Source organism: Pleurotus ostreatus (assembly GCF_014466165.1).
Source record: "Pleurotus ostreatus strain PC9 chromosome Unknown scaffold_1, whole genome shotgun sequence".
Classification (NCBI taxonomy): domain Eukaryota; kingdom Fungi; phylum Basidiomycota; class Agaricomycetes; order Agaricales; family Pleurotaceae; genus Pleurotus; species Pleurotus ostreatus.
The window spans coordinates 4,449,519-4,470,906 of NW_023503156.1; the positions used below are offsets into that span (position 1 = coordinate 4,449,519).

Sequence of the window (21,388 nt, forward strand, 5' to 3'; positions counted from 1 at the left end):
AGAATTCGAACGCGGAAACCTGCCCTTCAACCGAGAGCATTTGGAAAAGGTCGAGGACCTGGAATGAGGCCGCCGTTTGAGGAGTCGAGACAGTAGAGGGGAAAAGTCCTCGTTGTAGAAGTTGGACGGTAAGCGGCTGAGCTGTTTGGCAGCCACAGAAATCGAGACCGACTTCATGTATGCCTTGGACGTCAATGACCACGAAAGTATCAGCTTTGGCTCGAGTGGGGTTCAGGCATATCTTGCCCAGGTCGTGGCCGAGTTGGATCCGTAGGCCCAGCGCCTTGAGGCTGTGAGGAACGAAGTACGATTCTTCAGTCCAACGCTTCAAGGGATATTGTGAATTTGTGGGTTAAGAACTAGAGACACTTCGCGTACCTCTATGCGATGGAAAGGAGTCCGTCGGTGATTAATAACGATGCATTGCTCGCAGTAGAGTGCCTCATCGAGGCAGTTGAGACAACGGAAGGTAGTATCGGTGGAGGGGGCTGAACAACCGGGGCAGACAATGGCACTAGCCGCCCGACCACGACCGGCCTTCCTAAGTAGCTGCAGTAGATATTGCTGTCTAAACGGTAGCCAACTGGCCAGGGGTTCGTCCTACTGGATAAGCATGTACCCTAAAGTTACCACGCAAATCAAACACTTACTGCCGCTGTCCGATTTCGCTTTTTGACCAGCTCTATGTCAAGCTCTGAAAGCTCATTGATGTACGCTATATCGAGGTCTCCAAAGTTACCGGGATCAGGGAGGGTACTTGAGGAATCAGGGGGGAATAGTGAGTTTTGCTCAGAGGTGGTGTATTCGTTGTTCCAAGCGGGTTCCCATGCTGGAGATTGGCTATCCAGAAGTGGGGGGAGCAGGACAGAGCCTGTGGACCGGCAAAGCGAGCTCCCGTGGCTCTGATATGAGACATGTCGGTACGCGATATCTGCAGGAGGAGTGTCCTCGACGAATAACGAAAACGCCGAAGTAATACGTCGTCGTTTTGCCTTGGACATGGCTAGCGCCAGTGGAGTCGCGCCAGTGCCCACCAACAAAACCATGTGAGACCATGTGACCCATTCTTTAGGGCAGCCTTCGGCAAACTTACGACTAAGAAAAAGAAGGCCGTCTCACTATTGACTGCCATGAAAGATGTATTTAGAGCTCAAAAAATAAACAACGACTCTATCTAGATATGTGATTCTATGACAGAAACGGGTGTGGCTTTCCGAGCCTTGTGGAGTAAAATTCGACGGAACGAGTGAGGAGCGTTGTAAGTAGAGGTGCGGGCGTATTGATTGATCTCAAACTCGTCGACTTTGTGCAGGAAGGCACGAGCGCCGAGGCTGAAGCCGACCTTGTCCTCAAACATAATGACCACAATACAGGTCTTCTCCTCCTGACGGATTTGGAGAAGGGCTTCAGCGCGCGCTCTGCATCCCTCTTCAATGATATTGAGTAGTTTGATGGGGAAGAGATAGCAGGAGGAGTAGTGGTAGTCGTGGTATGGGTGATGAGAGTCCGTATAACCGTGTTGGCGTACGTGGAGCACAACGGCGTGGGTATTGACCCTCTTCTTCCAGATTTCATCGCGTCGAGGGCCCGCCACGAGGTCGCAATACCCAAACATGAAGAGAGCGAGGGCGTGGATGTAGCGTCCGTATCGGTAATTGAATCGTACCATTGCACGAGCATGTGGTTCAGCGGAGACGAGCTGGCAGACCCGCTTGTGCATTTTCCAATCGGCTTGTTGGCAGTCAACAGTCTAGTGGTTCATCAGTGCGTTGATACCCTGCGGCAATAGAAAGGACGTACGCAATAAGTTACCAAGTAGCACGCGCCGCAGCGCATCAATGACTTGCGAGGGATATCCCGCCGGCATTGAGCATTTGTGCAACGACGGTTGTGCTACGTGCGGTGGTCAGTACGTGTCGGGATTGGGCCTTTGGGATGTCGCCTACAAAGTAATGTAGACCAGGTCCATAGTGGTCGGGCGCGAAACGACTATCTTCTTCTTCAGTGTCTGTTTCTGACTCTGCAGACCTGCTGTCTAACTCGGTTGTATTGTCCTCGGTGTCTGGGTCCTCGGTGTCTGGGTCGTTCTCGACATCTGGTTCACTCGGAACATCCGAATCGTTCTCGACGTCCAGCTCATCCTGAACATCTGGCCCTTCGATTTCCACAACCGTCCGGGGGCGAATTGCTGGAGGTAGAACATCGTGCGCAGTGGGACTGGTGTGCCGCTTGCGTTTTCGGAGTCGGGTGTACGCTGAGGAATGTGGATCGGGCGGGGGCATGGGTGGCAAGCGATGGGGGACACGTAGGTTCTTTCAGCCTGGGTGTTCAGTTGTTATTGCGAGAGGAAACGTACTGGCTTCGGGAAGGGATCCGCATGCCCTACAGGAGTCAGTGGCGCAGGCGACGGGAGCGAAGCTTGTTTGAAACTTGTTTGTTGGCCATGTTCCCTTCCGTCAACACACAGAATCTGCCTCAGGTAACGGTATCAATAAATATTAAATACGCCCACTATTCCAAGTTGTCAGAGAATGGTGATTGTTGCCTTCGTTCGAGCCATCGGGGCATTACACGACGCCTGGATGAACTAAGCACCTTCGGAACTATCGGGGGCGTCTTCGCTTCTGCTTTGATTTTGGCCTCGCTTTCGTTGTCTGTGTCCGATGGGTTTCCGTCGCCCAAATACCCACTATCGCTAACTTCGCTGCATTCATTATCTTCTTCAGCGTCGACATGATCAGCCGGGGGAAAGAGAGCCATGATACCGGCCAGCACTTTTTTGCTAAACATGACTTGTTAAATCAGATGGGAGATCCGATAGAAACCTGCAAACCTAACACGCCGGCGTGCTTCTTTTGCGCGAAGAATTTCACGTCGACTGCAGAATAGATTGAGTGGATGGCACTTGATGTCTGCAAAAACTGGGTACTCACCTTTCACGGTATTTTGCCTGTGAGGCACGCTTGGACGCGGCTGCATTGGCTGCCACTGTTTCGTCCTTGGAAGTGTCACTTGCGCGGAGGCGGCGCATTCGTAAGCGAGCTTTTTTACGAAGCGCATCCTTGTTCCTGGAGGGAGACGGAATATGAATCGAGACTATGCATAAATTGATGAAGGGCTTACTTTTCATAGTATGAAGCGGCCGCTTTACGGCGTTTGCTTTGTTGAACATTCGTCATGATTTGAAGATCGGAGTGGAGGAGGAAGAGAGGGACAATGGGGCAAACTCAAACGGACGGCGGGTCGTGATGAGCATGGCAAGTTTGCGCTGATCGTGATGGGGTTCGTGGCAATTGTGGCGAATTCGTGATGATCGTGGCGAGTTTGTAATGATCGTGGCGAGTTCGTGGCGATCGTGGCGAGTTCGTGGTGATCGTGGCGAGTTCGTACTTGACATTGAGTGTTATTGGCACTGTGGTGAGGTATTAAAGAGCGCTGGTACTGTGGTGGGACATCTAGAAGGATAATGAAAGGGAATATGTGGCGTATTCAGAGTTGTAGCGTATGGGGGCTCACCATAGTGTCGGACTGGTCAAACGGAGCGCAGCGACTCGTAGTAACCTTTGAACCCCGTATGTGAACCTAGGTGAAGACGTGAGTGTTTTTTCAAAACTTTTGAGTTTGTTTGAGGGTTAATGAATACAACACCACAGACGTAGCGTAGTCGTAAGTGGTGGGTGGGCAGTTGGCACTAACCTCCCTGGTGTATCCTATGTCGAAGGCTATGTTTGAAGGCCTAATTAGCGCCCATGAGAAGATAGATATGGGCGCCTTTGGCTCTGACCGTGGGAAGACTACCTTACTGATGTCTACATTGACTGTGGGAATATAGTTGTATTTCTCACTAGCAATGTTGTATTGATCCCGCTTGTAAGATGTAGACAAACAATATATTCTCCCAGATGGAGTGACAAAGAGCGCACGAACAACATGTTTGAAATTAAGAGATATCAAATATTCGGCTGGTACGCAAGACAAACGGTAGCTTAGTCAATGAGGCGGACCTGGCCAGTCGCAGCGGCGGCATTGAAAGCCACAATGGCGGCCCCACGGGTAGGCTCCTTGTTGTAGATCGAGCCTGCAACACCAAGCACAAGGGGGGCGGCGTTCGTCCTAGCCAATGATCAGTGTCTACCCCCACGAAGAAATGGAAAGCAAACTAACCAGCCACGGAAAACACCCACTTGGAGGCCGACTATAACAACGTACCAGCGCCGGTGCGAACCTAAAAATATGGGACAAACCCGAGGAATCGATCTGCCAGACTATGACTTACAAGTCGAGGCCTCTGCTTCCTGGTCTTCGGAGGAGCCTGGCAATCTCGATCAGCGACGAATCATCAACCAATTAGGCGGGCATGCTCACCCATGGTGGGTCCGTCGCCAGGGACAATTGGAGGCGCAGAGTTGGCTGCGACAGCCACAGGAGCGGGAGTTGGCGCCGGAGCCGGAGGAGAGGGATTGGCACCAGCGCCAGCATTGTTCGCCGCTGTGAATCATGTATATTAGCCAATTCAAACAACGACGAGAGTATAGGCGAGACGTACGAGGTGTTAGTGCCGCCACCTGCACTGCGAGGCTAGCGACCATCTCAGCAAGGCGAGAGATTTCGGAGTCAGTAGTAATAGCCATGGTGGGACTGATGGGGGGGACGGGGCTTGTAGCGGGGCTTTATGAGAATGCCGTGAGAAGCAGAAGCAAGGAATGCCCAATTTTCATTGGCTCAGGCGATTTGACCATCAGGAGATTGATTGGCTGGGGAAACCCAATCTCCACCCTGAGACCACCGCGCTGTACAACTAGGAATGGGCCGCAAGTGGACGACAAAAGACCAAGAAGAGTTTCTTACTGGATGGGGGCCGCGTTACAAACAAGCCAGCGAAAAGAAAAATTACATGTTTTTCTGGGACGACCTTTTTTCGGCATGGTTCATCGCGTTCCCCGAGGCTGTCGCGGCCGATGTAGTGAACATTGCGCCCGAGCTATGGTCACCTGAACAACAGGAGACAGCTCAAAAGGGCATCCTGCAACGTAAAGCGGTAAGCTAGCTCGTTCATGATAATAATAGCGAAGTTACTTATCTAGAGCTAATAGCAACTGCGAGACTGGTTTCGAAACCACATGCGTCCCGATTGTCGCGTGGATTCGCCTGGATACATTAGAAAGCTTGTGAAGCTGCATGAGCAGAAGAATACTGGCAAGCGCTCTCGAAAGGCGACAGAGATGTATTCGGCACGATTCTACCAAGGCTCAGATACCCAGAAGACCGTTCAGAAGCGACTGCGAGACGAGGCACCTCGTGATTCGGCTGGAGAGCTTATCCAGGAAACGAAGGCGGAGAAATCGAGTCGTCGGATGAAGATCTACGGTGCTGAGATCATGGCGGCATGGAAGGGCGCGACAGAAGAACAAACAAGTGAGGTATTGGTTGCGCTGGACGAGAGCCGAATGCGAAGAATGTCTGAGGAGGACAACGATCCTATGCCAGATGACCAACAAGAGTGAGTATATTATAGCAACGTTCGAGTATGGTACTTACCTTTCATTTCAGAGGGCTTCGGCGTCTTCCTCGTCTCATGGACGTGGCCGCTAAGGAAATGCATGACGTTTCGGGATGGTACTTTACGATCTTGAGTGGTGGGCGTGGTGCGGCTGGTGTGGTCCAGACGGCGAGGTACGTTTCAACGGCGATAAGAAACCTGGTATCTGTGCTAAGGGGAACAAACAGCTTTCATCTCGGGCAAACAAGGAATGGTGTTGATTTCGAACACGCTTACAGCGATTTCAACGAAGTTGTGATGAAGCCATGGACCTCGTTTGTCAGGAATTTGTGTGGTACGTGTTTGACTTTGAGAGTTGACGGGCGCCTGACACAAGTTCATGCCAAAAGGGGAAAGTGGTGCCCAGGTTCCAGCCTCGGAACGGAGCACACTTGAACACGTGCCCAATCAGGGTTCCGTTGGTCCACCTTCCCCATCGTCTCGCTCCCCAATCCCTCGCCCTCCGATCCCTCAGGAAGGGCTTGTTGGTAACGGGCACAGAACGCCTCAGATGGCCCAACCGGAGGGTGGCACTGATGGTACGGCAAGAACCCCCACTCCCACCCCTCCGTCTGGCGATGGCAGCGAAAACGTCTCCCCTCGACATTCTGAGGGTGAAGTGGCACAGGCTGAGCCACAAGCCTCGAACTCACCACCACCTGAGAACGCTCCCAGCAGCACATCTGGAGGTCGAGAGGATGGGCCAGTTCGTGCCGAACCACAACTCCCTCATTCCAGCTCACCACCACCAGCCCGCTCACCACCACCTGAAAATACAAACGACAGACGGAGGAGTCCTTCCCACGACGCAACCGTTGAGCACAACACGACACTTCGGGCTTCACAGGGCCTCCGCCCAGATTCATGGCTTCAACAAGCTCTCAAACGTCTACGAGCCACCGAGGGACCTGATTGGCGTGAAGCGGTAGACCTGTGGGAGGGTATTGAGAGAAATCAGCTCGAGAAAGCTCAACCTGAGGGCACCAAGGTACGTGATTGTATCCTCAACCTCCATGAACCCGGCTCACAAACTCGACAGCAACGCTTCTCCACTGTGAACCGCCCCCCTCAGATCGCACGATGGTTCGCCTATGGGCGAAACTTTACTACTGATCCCGACATCTCTGATATAGCACAGTACGAGCAGGAGCTGCTCACCTGGTGGGCGTATCTTCAGCCAGAATGGCGTACTTCGACAGACCCCCTACCGCTTCCTTTGTATCACACGCCGGAGGGCCAGAATTGGAGTGTCCTCAAGGTTACAGGGTCTAACGGACTCCTGATCGTCATGATGGCTTTCGCGTGGTGGGGTAAGGCCGTCGGCCTGTCTCCCTTATGGCTTACTGCCACAGCCGACTTGAAGCACACCTTGAAGGCCCTAGCAAACCTCTGCGAGGAGACGGGTTCTGTACCCCGGTGCGTACCCCATATTAATGGTAACGTATTTTGTTTATACAGATCCCCGCAGGCGTTCAACTATCAAGGAGCGCAGAGGTGCTGGCACTAACATTGGAAAAGAAAACTCCACCTTGGCCGGCCGACGCCGCAAACAAGCAGAGGCTGCCCCTCTTGCTCGTGTCTCTAGCAAGCGCCGCAAACAAGCAGACCCTCCGACTGTCCCTCCCACTCGCGTCACACGTAGCTCCGCTGTGTGTGCTTCCAACAGTCGTCGCTAGTAGTTACAGCTTTGTTATGTATCATTCGTCAATGTTAAAAACCTTTCTTGTTCATTAACGTGAGATTTGCGAACTTAACGAGATGATCGACTGAACTGAGGGACTTGGAGAAACTTAGTTAGTGCAGGTATAAGACTTAGCATTTCTCATGTATGGGACTTAGCAAATTAGCCAAGGGTTGGAGAATGGACTTAGCAGAAGCCTATGAGTCTCATGATATTTTGTGAAGGAGATTGCAGTATGTGCACATGTTTTATTGTGATCTCAAGACATGTATTACTGCTCGCAGGTCCACAAAGTGGACGATGGGACGGTAGACGGATTGGGGACAAATGCGATAGAAGAATCTACTATCTCACAATACTATCTCACAACAGGACTGACCGTGGAAGCCTGATTATGCCAATCATTTACAAGATTGATTTGGAAGGCGCGGAGCATGAAATCCACTCAAAAAGGAAGGTGGCCGAGTTTTGACGCCCGGCAAGGGCACAGCCACTGCCACTGAGTGGTATTCCACGGTTGTCACCAGTGGCAGTTTACCACAATGGTGTACCACTGGGTGGTGCACTACTGCCACTGTGTTGTATACAACAGTCACAGTACTGCCTGGAAGAGAGGCCGGGCGATATGCGAGTAGTCCTTGATGAAGCGGCGGTAGAAGTTGACGAACCCAAGGAAGGATTGGAGTTCAGTCCGAGTCCGAGGGGTCGGCCAGTCCGCAACTCCGGAGACCTTCACGGGGTCCATCTCGATCTTACCCTCAGAGATGACGACTCCGAGATACTCCACCTTGGTCTGCTCGAAATCGCACTTGTCCGCTCGGAGGAAGAGCTTGTTCCGCTGGAGGATCTCTAGGACACACCTGAGGACCCGGCGATGCTCTTCGCGCGTCTTGGTGTAGATCAGAATGTCATCCAGATAGATAATGACCACACCTTCCGTAATGAGCTCCCGGAAGAGGTCGTTCATCATGGTCTGGAAGGTGGATGGGCTATTCGTTAGTCCGAAGAACATTACCAACGGTTCGAAGAGTCCGCGCGTAGTCCGGAACGCGGCCTTCCACTCGTCGCCCTCCTTGATCCGGACGTTGTTGAAACCCCACCGGACGTCGAGCTTGGAGAAGTAGCGAGCGTTCCGGAGTTTATCCACCAAGTCCGAGATGAGCGGAAGTGGGTACCGATTCTTGACCGTCATGCTGTTGAGCTTCCGGTAGTCCTGGACCAAGCGGAGCGATCCGTCCTTCTTCTTAACAAAGAACACCGGGGCAGCCATGGGCGACTTGCTGGGGCAGATCCGACCAGTCCGGAGATTTTCTTCCAGAAACTCGTCCAGCTGTTTCTGCTCCGCGGGGGACAGCGGGTAGCATTTGGTAGAGGTTGGTTCCGCTCCGTCCATTAGCTCAATGGCGTGATCCCACGGACACGGCATGGGCAGTTCATCAAAGGACTCCTTGGCGAAGACGTCCTCGAATTCTCGGAGGAAGTCCGGGACTGCGCTGTTCCGAGGATCGTGGGGCTTGTTGCACTGGAAAGCCAATGCGAGGCGCTGCGAGACCGTCTCCGAAGCTCGGACGTGTTCTTCCCGAAGACTCCGAAGGTACTCCGAAGTCGGAGGAGGAATGGCTGCGAAGATACGGTCGCCCTTCTCAAGTCTGGAGTCGTCCGGAGTTGTGGCCTCATCGTCCTCGTCCTCGTCCTCGCAGTCCTGAAGCTGCGGGAGATCGTCCGAGTGCAGTTCCTCGACCATTGGCATCGGACCCGTACGACACTCCTGGAGTCGCATGGACTCCTTGCGTCGGGTCAGCTTGTCATGGCGGAACTCCTTCCGACAGGTATCGCATCCGGACGGACAGCGGCTCATGGTCACCTCCTTCGTCTGCCAGTCGATCTCGGGGTTGTGCTTCCGAAGCCAGGTGTATCCAAGGATGATGTCCTGGCGTCCGATGTTAGTGACCGCGAACAGCATCCGTTCCGTGTGATCCTTGAACCGGAGTACAAGGTCCATGACTTCGGAGATGGATCCGTTTTCGTTTGGTGATCCGTTGACATTGAAGACCGGGATCGGGGCGGACAGCTTGCGTCGGGTGAAACCATGGGCATCAGCAAAGCGCGGATGCATGAAGACTCCGGTAGCTCCGCAGTCCACCAGGGCCTGCAGGGTGCATCGGTGTTGTGTATCCGTGCTCTGCACTTCAACAGGTATATCTAGCGAAAGCTTGCCGGGCAGCGCGGAGATCTTATAGCTACTGGGTAGCCGCCGTTCCCACTGCGGGCGAAACCTTCGGAGTGTGCAGATTGTAACCGGAGTCGTTTGCTTAGCGTCGGACAAATCATCGGAGTGATCGGAATCGTCTATTTCGTCTACGCTAAGACAAGCAAATTGGTTATTTACCAACGAGGTCGCACTGATCACTCGTTGGTCCGGACAAAATCCGCCGTGTCCGATTCCTCAACCGGGGCCGTTCCCTCATCGTCTATTCCTTCCGAGGTCCCCGCACTTTCTACAACATCGGCCGCGGTCAGGAGATCTTCGATGGCGGACATCCGCTCCTTGGTGGTCATGAACCGGACGTCGTACCGAAGTGGGCACTCGCGGGACATGTGGCCGGGCTTGCCGCATCGGTAGCAGAGCTGTGAAGCGGCGGGCCGGGAGCGGGTGTGGTCGACGTCCATGGGGACGCCGGGTGAGAGAGCCTTCGGAGGAGGCGGAAGTTGGAAGCGGGGTTGCAGAGGCGGGAGCTGAGTCCGAGGTGCGGGGAGTACACCCGCAGGAGTCCGAGCGACTCCGGAGCTGGCTGCTGGTCGGACGAGGGATCCGGAGTGTCCGGAGTTTCCGGAGTGCACGCCAAAGTGGAAGGACTGGTTGGCAGCACAGTTGTCAGCAACCCGCTGCACTGCCTTGTACCATCCTTCGAAGTCATCCTCGTCCGGACAGTCTGCGGACTCGGCAACGCGGCTCTGGATGATGGAGTCCAGTCCGCGACGGAACTTCATCGTGATGTTGGAGCCCTCGGAGTATCCGGACTGGTCTACAAGGTCTCGGAACTCGTCGAGGTACTCCTGGAAAGTCCGACGCCCTTGGTGGTACTGGGTAGACTCCAGCTTGAGCATGGCGGCTTCGCATTCCCGATCCGGAAGGAAGCAAGTCCGGAATTCGGTCGCGAAGGCGGCCCAGGATTCGAAGTACGGATCCTTCGGACTCCGGAGCACCATGTCCGCGTACTCCTTGGCGCGATCCTTCTGGAAGAAGGAGAGACACCAGAGGATTTTGGCCTGCTCGGTTGGGAAGTGGTCCGGACAGAGCTGGAAGTAGATGGAGCACGCGTTGTAGAACGCGCGGCCATCCTTGCGGTTTCCGTCAAAGATCGGGGGAGAGGCGGGCTTCAAACGGGAACGTGGGGTGATTTCGGATCAACTCGGGGCATGCTGGGAGGCTTCAGTGCCCCTCAGCTCGGAGTCCGGAGTCGTTTTCGGAGTAGTCGGACGGGGTGTTAGGAGGAGTCCTTCAATTCGGGCGAGTGTATCCTGGATGGAGCTGATTTGGGTTTGGTGTTCGTACGTCTGAGCCCACAAGGTCTGCAAAGTCTCGGAGTCCGGTCCTGAAGCGACTGGCTCGGATGGCGGGATCTGGCTGGAGGCGCCCGGCATTTTGGAGTCGTCAGGGGAGCGAGGGATGGAGTTCCTTGGGTCCTCAGAGGTGGGTGGGAGTAGCAGGAGAGTGTCCGGAATGTCCGCAAAACCGGAGAGACGTCGAGAACGAGTCCGGAGTGGTGCAGGACGTTTTCCGTAGGGCTCTGGTGCCAGGATGGGAGATCCTGTTCTGCTGTAAGGGCAACCTCAAGATAGCCGCACAGTGCAAGCCTAGCAGAGGGAGAATCCAAAGAAATGAATAAGACTAACTACAATACATGAGAGAGCTGCTCACCTAGCAGAGGGAGAATACAAAGAGAACAGGATGGGGATTCTCCATGCTAGGAAGCGAAGTATATACTGTAGTAGCGTGGGAGGAATGAAGGGTAACTATACAGTACACCAGCCACAGGTATGAACGAATATCACAAGGTACGAGGGGGCATGTGATAATGAAGTGGAAGGGGAATGTACAGGAGTCGTGCCAGCGACCTGGGGAAGTGGGGACAAGGAGTAATGAAGTGGGAAAGGAGGATAGAGGTAGCCTGGACGAGCCCCGAAGTGTATCTACGAGTCCGAGTGAGTCTGAAGCGTCTGAGCGAGTCTGAAGTGTCTGAGCGAGTCCGAAGCGTCTGAGTGAGTCCGAGGTGAGTCCGAAGTGCGGGAAGACTTCGGAGTCACCGGACGGGGCTCGGATGCGAAGGGAGTGAACGGAAGGGAAGCGGAAAGGTAAGGGGACAAAAGGAAAGGAAAGGGAATGAAGGAAAGGGGAAAGGAACGAGGAGGAAGGGGGCGGGACAGGAGGAATAGGAGAAAATAGGAGTGTCCCCTTACAAAGACTGACTACAATACATGAGAGACCTGCTCACCTAGCAGAGGGAGAATCCAAAGAGAACAGGATAGGGATTCTCCATGCTAGGAAGCGGAGTATATACTGTAGTAGCGTGAGAGAAATGCAGTATAACTGTACAGTACACCAGCCACAAGTCCGAACGAATATCACAAGGTATGAGGGGGCATGTGATAATGAAGTGGAAGGGGAATGTACAGGAGTCGTGCCAGCGACCTGGGGAAGTAAGGGCGAAGAGTAATGAAGTGAGAAAGGAGGACAGAGGTAATCCGGATGAGCCCCAAAGTGTATAGGTGAGTCCAAGCGAGTCCGAAATGCGGAAAGACTCCGGAGTCACCAGACGTGACTCGGATGCAAAAGGAGTGGACGAAAAGGAAGTGGAAAGGAAAGGGAACAAAAGGAATGTAGGTAAGAGTCCATGGGATGAAGGAAAAGAGAAAGGAATGAGGAGGAAGGGAGAGGGACAGGGGGAATAGGAGAAAATAGGAGTGTCCCCTTACAGAAGCTGAATATGTAACTCCAGATTCAAGGTGAATCTAGCACTACCTGACGCCAGAGGCGGCACACATGTGTGATGCAAAGGTGGTAGAAGGTGGTTGAAACATATCTCGCACGTTGTTTCACCGCAGTGGAGCCCCTGGGAAAATTGAGACCCAGTTCAATGAGAAACTCAAAAATAATCAACAAGACTTCAGATGGAAGTTTTGATACGGCAAGAAGCTGAGTGTTCTAGTACTCTCTCAGGCGCCGAATGTCGCCCTTTACCATGGAAATGTGTTCTTTCAAAAATTCCATCATTGCACCTATTTCCTGTCTATTGGGTGTATTAGTGAAGAACAATGATGGGATCCCGCACACCATGGAGTCTGTAAAATAAAGGCGCAAGGATGAGGTGTGGCGTCTTTTGTTGAAGTTGGATCATACTCAACGGTTAAAGCGCACAGGCGCTAGTCTCCTTTCTACATATAGCCAACCCCTTTCCTTTTTCGATCACATATAAAATCCATTTCATTCACTTCCGCATCCTCAGCTTCGACTACATTGTCGGAATCGCTGAGGTATGCTAATTACTCGATATGCCCAGTTATAAAGTCACTCACATATCTATTTGATGTAGAATGCATTCGTACTCACTCACGTGTTCTACAGGTTTGTAATAATGTATTAATATATGAGCTTCAACTACATTGTCGGAATCGCTGAGAACTCGTTCGTACTCACTCATGTGTTCTACATCTTTAACTATAAACTGTACTCACAGAGCGTCAGCCGTAGCTTTTGAAGGAGGTGGGACAGTGATAGGGGAATAGTAGTTGTGCTGAGGGATCTTCCCTCCACGTGACTCAAGCTGTCGGAGTTATTTCCCCAAGCATAACTCCATTTCGCCATTTCGCCTACACCGCCAACATGGAGTTCCGCGTTAGCCCTCCAGACTTGCATGTCCCCAGCGACGGTGGGCGTGCTGTTGCGCAACGTGGAGTGGTACGTGAGGTCAGTTTTCTCTGCAATCTCCATGAGCAGCCGATTAACTTGGACTGTTGGGACTAGGACCGGCATAGTAGCGTGAATATTCGCGGCTCGCGTGTTGCGCATTCGGCGAGCGAGGACTCACACAACTATGCTGTGGAGCGGTGCTCAAATGGTCTACCGACAGCGATGCCCGAAACTCGAAGGAGAGGCGCAAAAGAGAACCATCGCGTATGCCGTTTACCTCGTTCCATTCCAAGGTCTGACTGATGATTGTCTCTGAAGCGCGTCGCTACAAAGATCTGCTACCGGTGCCCTATTTGTCTTGACACGCCGAAGATAGCAAGCGCGACGCGGTGTGGACATGTCTTCTGCGCGCCGTACGTACATGAATCCTCCTTCCCCTTGTCAACGATGTGCTAATGGCGAGTTCCTTCACTAGGTGCATCAAACGCGCACTCCTGGAACACGAGACATGCCCTTCATGTCGCAAAGCCGCCGTCATTTGCCAATTGCGCAAAATCTACCTCACAGCTCATTAATTTCTGCGTAATCCTTCACGCTCATTTATTCCGGACTTTCGTATCGTAGCACCTATATAGTAGCAACAAGCGACAATACTATAATCTAGTGTACATACATATCTACACAATACATAATCATACCGTTCATCTAGCATTGGCGATAGCGACGCGTCGACCTGCATCATCTCGTAGTAGTGGAATCACAATTCCAGTAGTCACTCACGGTAACACCTATGAAGCAGTACCCAAATTAGCTCGCGCCATATCTATCGGATGGTCAGACACATTGAATGTGGGGTACCTGCTTAGAGGACTTGGAGTACAATAGCAGATAAACGAGCTAAGCTCAGAAAAGGATGTAGTGTTCGGGATTAAGAAACAACATGAAGTCTACTGAAGGTGGACGATGAAATGAGACAGGCTCACACACGAGACCGTGCATTACCGCTGTAGGGGATGTGAGAACTACCTTTGCAGAAGGACATATGCAACGTACCGGTTGACCATTGCGAACCTATGAACCTCCTCCTTCGTCTTAAGGACCTCGCTACTTCCCTTAGTAATGCCAATGATTTCTTTCGCCAGCCGCTCCTCTATCGTCCTTCCGGCCTTCTTCTCGCTCGCCTTCAGAATCCACTGCACCGCGTACCGCACCCTCTGCTTCTCGCCCAAAGCCACGGGTTTAGCGACGTTCTTCGATGCGACACGGTGGATTAGAGACTTCACTGCGGGCGAGGCCAAGCGCACGGCCTCGCGGAGAGTCGGAACTGGGTCAGCACCGGTAGCGGCGTGGATGTGGAGGAGCATGCGCGATGTGATACGAGCAGCCCGAGCGCGCTTGCCATCCTGCATGATACTCGACGTGAAGTAGTTCAGCAGGGGGTCCTCCGCGGGGGGGATATCCATGATAGATGGACCACCGGAGGTCATCAGAGTTGGTTGGGGAACGGGGCTAGTTTTCGCGACTGCGTTGGGCAGACTGGCACCGAAGGCCATGTACGCGTCTTGAAAGGTCTTCGTATCCCCCGCAGAACCTGTGGAAATGGTGCGAATACATCGTGGTGCTGCCCGTGTCGCTGCCCGTACCGAAGCTAACATTTTTGCTGGAACGATCAGCCATTTGATGAGAGAATCGGTAGTCTAGCATCATTGTCTCACGGTCAGTAAATTATTCACACACTCATAACGTCAGTCTAGTTACTAATCTTGACAACCGCTCCTGCAAAACATGTGGTGTTGCGGAAATCGGTGACCCAATTGTGCAGTTTCATGTATGTAGTTTGTGTCGGTGCGTATTTGCGGCGCACTTTTGCTGGTGGTGAAAAAGCTCGAGGGCCAACGGTGTTCCACCATCACGTGCTCTGCCCTGGACCGACGCGGTTGTGCTCCCGATGGCTCGGACCCGCTTTCCGCTATTTCATCTTCGTATACGACTTTCACACGCGACCAACTTTCCCCCATTGATCACAAGATATGGTTATTTTCTCCATCAGCCTAATGCCCAGCTGGCAAGTTGGCATGTGTTGTATTCCACTTGATCTGCAAGTTCTCGTGAGATCGACCAAGCTCAGCGCTGGAGCATGGCGATTTTTCCAGGCCACCATCGCGCACGCCTCGAAGGGTAGCGTAGGCTTGTATACCGGCTTTCAAGATGGTACATATTGATTAGATCCTTTAATTTGACAGGAAGCTGAATATTTACCACCATTACGTTCAATCCGACGCCTCTGTTCGTCAAGTATGATCGTACGAGGCCCAACTAAGATCAGGAGGTAAGCAAATTTCTCCATTCGCTGTTGTTGGGTTCGCGATCTCTCCAGGTCGAGTACAAAGGTTGATTGTTCCACGAGTCCAGTGCCTGCTGCGGCCCCAAATTATGGTCACGGGCGGCAGCCGTACCAGATACATCATACATCTATGAAGGTCGACCGCGCCACGCAGAATGCGTCGAGCATCCGCTCCGAAGAGAACGACATCTTCGACGCATGGATCGACATCAACCACCATATGCGCGTTATACACCCAACCTTCCCAATGATCCACGCCATAAAGTACGCGCCGTTCAAGCCTCCCTTAAGCTTGAAAGAGGAACGACAATGTGGCACAAGCGCAGCGGTGAGCGTTAAGCTCTAAAAATGAAATGCGGCTGAGTATTGAATATTGAAGATTCAGGATGCTAGAGTACTACTCACCGCTGTGGCGGCTGATTTAAGAATAACTTTGCTTGGACTAAGCTGCTTGAGGATTCCACAATACCGATGATCCATTCGAACCTCTCAATGTCGTTGGCGTCCAGCAAGCCTGGGGCAACTACCCAACTACCCACTCCCGCCCGACGCAAGGTGATGCCTTCGCATTCATCCTCGTCATCAGGCACAGGGATAACCACTGACAGTGCAAGCCTCACGAAAGGGTGCTGGATTGCAAGAACAAGCGCGTGTTCGTGACGCTCGGGGGCTGCAGCCGGGAGGTCTTTCGTGGGCAAGGTGTTGCGTGACCTGCAAAATGATGTAAGGCTCTGTCCAGTCAGGTAGCATATTTCATGAAGGAAAGTCCTAGTACGCCCACGTCGCGCAATCGGGAGCTTTGCTGCGACTTCGACTGCAGTGCGTCCTCGTTGAGTGGATATATCATACGCCCGTAAGCTCAGAGCTGGCACCACCATCACCAAGAGTCATGCATCTAATGTCTCGGTTCTCTAGTTTTCCGACGCTGCACGGCTTGTTATGGACCAACTACGCCAACAAAATCAAGAAGTCATCTCTCGCCATCTCTCCTAGCAATCTTGCGATAAACTGCTAACGTGCGAAATCCCCGAAGAAGAAGCTCCCATATGCCCCCTAAACCTTTACGTCCATCCCTTGCTTTTATCCTTTTATCGATGCCCTGGCACCACAGAACAGTGAGGCATCTAACTGACGCAAGAACATGCTATCATCGCTTCCACGGAAATCGGACGAGTCCCAGCAACACGGACACGGCTCCCACAGGATCCCTTTCGTTTTCTTGCCAGATTATTCTCTCCCGTTCAACCCAGGCTCATTTTGTGGATCCCCGTCTAGACTTTCAGCGCGTCAAGATCCAGGAACCTACCCCGCATCACGTGGATCAACCCCCACCCAAGCTGACAGTGACACGGTTGCTTCTTTTCGCTTGCTTCTGCCGTGGTGCTTCTTTCTTTCTCCCCGTCTACTTTTAACCGCGTCTAGCAGACAACCTCCAGCGACGATCTCTAGTACGCTCACCGACGTATTTGAACAGGAGCGCGCGGCCGCCACTTATCTCTCTCCCATCTGGGCCGATCACACGGCTTGCCGTTCCCCAGTCTCGACTCCTTCCCCGCATCGCCCCGCATCCGTCTGCTCTCCGTGCAGGCTCGGCATCTATGCTTCAGGAGTGAGTATATAATCATGCATCTCCCCTCGTATCACCCCCATTCTGACCCCTGATCTCGTTCTATGGCATCCTTTCCTGTCACCCACTTCCCCCCGCCCGCGCCCAGTTTACCCACTTCAGCAACCTTTGCAGGCCAATCCAAGCTCGCAAAGCTCCCCATCCCACCGCTCGAGGATACATGCAACCGCTACCTCCGCGCGCTCTCTGCTCTGCAAGATCCGCACGAACACGCTCAGACCGCCGAAGCTGTTGAAGATTTCCTGAAGAACGACGGCCCGAAGATCCAGGCGAAACTCATCGAGTGGGCGAAGGATAAACCGAGCTATATCGAGGACTTTTGGTACGAGAGTTATTTGAGCCATTCTGACCCGGTGGTGTTGGCTTTGAATCCGTTCTTCGTCCTCGAGTGCGTTCGTCTCCATATCACTTTCTTATCGTGCCGTACTGATGACGGAATAGAAATGATCCAAACCCCGGCGCACAACTCCCCCGTGCCTCTACACTTATCGTCTCGTCGCTGGGCTTCATCCATGATCTCCGCGCCGGAATCCTCGAGCCGGATTCGCTGCGCGGCAAACCGCTCGATATGGATCAATACACGCGATTGTTCGGGACGGCGAGAATCCCTACGCAGAGAGGATGCAAGATGAAGACCAGCATCGATTCTAGGCACGTAGTTGTCCTCAGACGCGGGCAATTTTGTGGGTGCATCAGCGAGGGATTGGTGTGCGATGCTGATTTGTGTGTATGTTAGATTGGTTTGACTGTTTGGACGAGGATAACCGCCCGCTGTTGACTGAACGCGAGGTGTTACGCAACTTGCAGGCTATTGTGGGTGATGCAGACAAGACTGACCGTATGGAAGTGCGTAGCTTTTCTCCCTGACATCCCGTCAATCGTATTCATTGAGCTCCAGGTCGCGCGAAACGCCGTCGGCGTCCTCTCCACCGAGAACCGAAAGATCTGGTCCCATCTCCGCTCCACGCTCGCGCAAGATAAGAGCAACGAATCTTGCTTGGAAATCATCGATAATGCGTTGTTTGTCGTGTGTTTGGATGATGATCCGACCATTGGCGGTAAGTTGACCCCCTCGGCACGCGAACGCAATAACTTACTCCCCCTCGAATATGAATATGAACACGACAGCTAACTCAGATCACAAATCCCTCGCCGACCTGTGCTCGAACTTCCTCTGCGGGACTTACAACCTCTACAAAGGCGTGCAAATCGGCACCTGCACGAACCGGTGGTATGATAAGCTGCAAATCATCGTCTGCGCGGACGGTTCCGCCGGGATCAATTTCGAACATACAGGTGTTGATGGCCATACAGTGCTGAGGTTTGCTGCGGATGTGTATACCGAGGGGCTGATGTTGCTAGCGAGGTCAATCAACCCGAGCGCGCCGACGCTCTTCCATGCCCCCCTCTCTCCTTACTCCAAATCGTACAAGCCGCCCAAAAATACACCGAAGTCGATAAACGGAAACACGAATGGCCACAAACCCAACACCTCTATCAACGGCACGCCCTTGCACGAGAAGATCGACACGACGCCGAAGAAGCTCGAGTGGAAGCTGACGCCCGAAGTCAGGGTGGGGATAAGGTTTGCGGAAACGAGGTTGAGCGATTTGATATGCCAAAATGATTGTCAGGCGTTGGAGTTTAAGGGATATGGGAAGAACTTTATTACGAGCCATGGGTTCAGCCCGGACGCCTTTGTGCAGATGGCGTTCCAGGCTGCGTGGTTTGGGCTTTACGGTAAGTCGCCCCGCGCTCCTTCATTGTGGCAGGGAATGATTAATGAATGTTGTGTAAATAGGGAGAACAGAGTGTACATACGAACCGGCGATGACGAAGGCCTTTTTACACGGCCGGACCGAAGCGATTAGGACGGTGCAGCCCGAAAGCGTCGAATATACCAAGGTGGGTTATATTTTAAAGTTCATGTTGTTTAGTTGCATTCTTATTGCTTTGATTAGGTGTTCTACTCCGAAGCGACGGCTATGCAGAAGGTCAAGGCTTTGCGGAAGGCATGTGAGCGCCACGTTAATTTGACAAGGGAGTGCAGCCAAGGATTAGGTCAGGACAGGTGAGTAAAGATTATCAGTGCCGTCGGGTGCGCCCAAGCGACATTGGTTGATCATGCCTTTTGCTTCACTCAGGCATCTATACGCTCTGTACTGCCTGTTCCAGCGTCTGGTATCTGGGGAACTTAACCCTGGGCCCGATGACCCAGCACCCTACGCCGCAGCTCCTCAAGCCCTCCCGCGCATCTTCACCGACCCGGGCTGGGAGCTCCTCTCCACTTCCATCATCTCCACCTCGAACTGCGGCAACCCGGCGCTCCGGCTCTTCGGCTTCGGACCCGTCGCCGCAGACGGGTACGGGCTGGGGTACATCATCAAGGAGGACGGAATCAGCGTGTGTGCGAGCAGCAAGCATCTGCAGACGAGAAGGTTTTTAGATGTGCTAGAGGGGTATTTGAATGAGGTGAAGGCTGTTATGGTGGGGGTGTATCGGGCTGCGAATCAGAGGCCCGAGCCGTGGGTCGACCATGCTGGTGTGCTGAGGGATAGTAAGACCGGGAGGAGGATCGGGAGCGTTAATGTCAATGGCGGAGGGTATAAGAGTGATAGTGGGAGTGAGGAGGAGGAAGTTGCGATACGTGAGTTCCTTCTTGGATTTAGGTTGAGTGGGGACTGATGAAGGAAAAGCTGGATATTCGTTCTTTGATAGCGGAGATGTTGAGTTACTCGGAAGGAGGAAACGGACGCCGTATGAGAACATCGGTACGTGTTTCACACACACACACGCACGTTTTGCCTACGGGGCTTATGAATCTTCATTGACCTCCTTTCTCTGCATAGGCAAAGTCATCCCCCTCGCCGAGTACTAGACCGCAGCATCGCAGCCGCCTAACGATACCCCACGAACAGAACATCACGCGTCGTAAGGAAGAATTGTTGTATCAGCGTCACCCCGTATCGCCAGTCCCCTGTATGTGTTATCATTGCTATCTATTATATCGTTATTCGGGCAAGTCGTTTGGACCGAAATGGATGAGATGGCGCGATAGCGATATTGACGTTATGACGTTGGTGGTATGTGGATTACCTCTTAATTGGTCTGACGCGTTTTAGGGTTGAGCTCGGCGCGCGGGAGGGAATAGGTGTTGGAGCGTTGGATATATCAAAAGGGTTAGATTTGAGATGTGGCACAGCGAGATATGGGATAAGATTGAAGTAAGTGGTATTTGTGTATCTCGATACGGGTCGATTGTTGACGATTAGTTGACGATGATGGTCTGCGGAAGGCCGACATCCGCCCCCCGAGACGCAGTCTTGAGGCGCGACAGCATGCATGGGATAAAGACAACGAGGATAAAGATAAGCAAAACGTTTAGGGTGCCGGGGCCTGTTGGATGTCAAGAGCGTTGCTTCATGGATCATCCTTGAGGATAGGGTCAGCAACATGCGCATCCCGGTGCTGTGCCGGTCTAGATACGCTCGACGCGCGCAGCGATGGTGATGCTAATACCTTCTTGGAGGATGTCCTATCGAAACGGGCGCACGATCTATTTTCATCGTCGCTGGCATGTAGGGAGAAGCAATATCGGATGGCGTCCGATGATGCGTTATGTCGATCGCGCTTGCTATCCCGCTCTAGCAGCACGGTTGACGTCGACATATCGAAGGGACAATCAGAATGATCGGGAGGTATGTATGTTTCCCGAGGCTCTTCTTGGTCCTGACATGATAATGTTCAGGGATAAGCGTCGCGTAGGTATGCCAAAAGTGTATATCAAGCTGGCCGATTGCCCAAGGTACGGCAATTATCTTCGTAGTGCGTTGTCTGATTGCTGATAACTGTAAGACTCATTGCGGTTGCGGCGCAAGGTGCCTAGAGATACGCGTTCATCGTGCTGCTTTCTAAAATTTCCCGAGGATTATCAGAAACAGACTGGGAGCGATCTACAGCGTGTCGGTCTTCACGAATTGGTCTCGAGATCACCTCGACTTGAGGGCGTTTACATCTGGATCCACCACGTACACGAGGTCTGAACGTTGAAACATTTGGGGATTCTGGTCATCGTGGTCTGAGCAGATTGGCCCACCGCAACAGTTTTGAGCCTTCTTCGCTTGGCGGGCTGTCCTCGGCAGAAGTCGGGTTCGTACACGGAGGCCGACGGAAGCAAATCACAATATCCACATAACACACCCAATTGCTGATCTACGCGGATAAACTGGATGGCTCGCAGGCTCCAGCGAAAATGAATTCCATGCTGCTGTCTCGGACGCCGACGA

General features: G+C 52.8%; 6 protein-coding genes across 6 annotated transcripts; 2 read left to right on the plus strand and 4 right to left on the minus strand.

The window, feature by feature from the left end:
• Window positions 1-638: 638 nt before the first annotated feature.
• Window positions 639-1,001, minus strand: PC9H_001641 (uncharacterized protein; the record flags this gene model as incomplete). Its single annotated transcript, XM_036771291.1, has 1 exon — window positions 639-1,001. The coding sequence occupies one exon, from the start codon at window positions 999-1,001 to the stop codon at window positions 639-641; it is 363 nt and encodes a 120-aa protein (XP_036637136.1).
• A 173-nt stretch (window positions 1,002-1,174) lies between these two features.
• PC9H_001642 (uncharacterized protein) lies at window positions 1,175-3,179 on the minus strand (the record flags this gene model as incomplete). The annotated part of the gene is made up of 8 exons (XM_036771292.1): window positions 1,175-1,750; window positions 1,801-1,893; window positions 1,947-2,312; window positions 2,357-2,470; window positions 2,596-2,782; window positions 2,834-2,878; window positions 2,934-3,068; window positions 3,124-3,179. The coding sequence occupies 8 exons, from the start codon at window positions 3,177-3,179 to the stop codon at window positions 1,175-1,177; spliced, it is 1,572 nt and encodes a 523-aa protein (XP_036637137.1).
• An 807-nt stretch (window positions 3,180-3,986) lies between these two features.
• On the minus strand, window positions 3,987-4,631 carry PC9H_001643 (uncharacterized protein; the record flags this gene model as incomplete). Its single annotated transcript, XM_036771293.1, has 5 exons — window positions 3,987-4,113; window positions 4,165-4,225; window positions 4,277-4,312; window positions 4,366-4,488; window positions 4,547-4,631. 5 exons carry the CDS (start codon window positions 4,629-4,631, stop codon window positions 3,987-3,989), a joined length of 432 nt encoding a protein of 143 aa, XP_036637138.1.
• Window positions 4,632-4,804: 173 nt separating this feature from the next.
• PC9H_001644 (uncharacterized protein) lies at window positions 4,805-7,612 on the plus strand (the record flags this gene model as incomplete). Its single annotated transcript, XM_036771294.1, has 8 exons — window positions 4,805-5,038; window positions 5,094-5,500; window positions 5,551-5,673; window positions 5,728-5,834; window positions 5,890-6,527; window positions 6,579-6,955; window positions 7,008-7,188; window positions 7,505-7,612. 8 exons carry the CDS (start codon window positions 4,805-4,807, stop codon window positions 7,610-7,612), a joined length of 2,175 nt encoding a protein of 724 aa, XP_036637139.1.
• Window positions 7,613-14,110: 6,498 nt separating this feature from the next.
• PC9H_001645 (uncharacterized protein) lies at window positions 14,111-14,786 on the minus strand (the record flags this gene model as incomplete). The annotated part of the gene is made up of 2 exons (XM_036771295.1): window positions 14,111-14,135; window positions 14,185-14,786. The coding sequence occupies 2 exons, from the start codon at window positions 14,784-14,786 to the stop codon at window positions 14,111-14,113; spliced, it is 627 nt and encodes a 208-aa protein (XP_036637140.1).
• Window positions 14,787-17,146: 2,360 nt separating this feature from the next.
• Window positions 17,147-19,980, plus strand: PC9H_001646 (uncharacterized protein; the record flags this gene model as incomplete). Its single annotated transcript, XM_036771296.1, has 10 exons — window positions 17,147-17,490; window positions 17,544-17,785; window positions 17,839-17,948; window positions 18,001-18,160; window positions 18,240-18,842; window positions 18,904-19,007; window positions 19,064-19,173; window positions 19,247-19,749; window positions 19,793-19,873; window positions 19,952-19,980. The coding sequence occupies 10 exons, from the start codon at window positions 17,147-17,149 to the stop codon at window positions 19,978-19,980; spliced, it is 2,286 nt and encodes a 761-aa protein (XP_036637141.1).
• Between the last annotated feature and the right edge of the window lie 1,408 nt (window positions 19,981-21,388).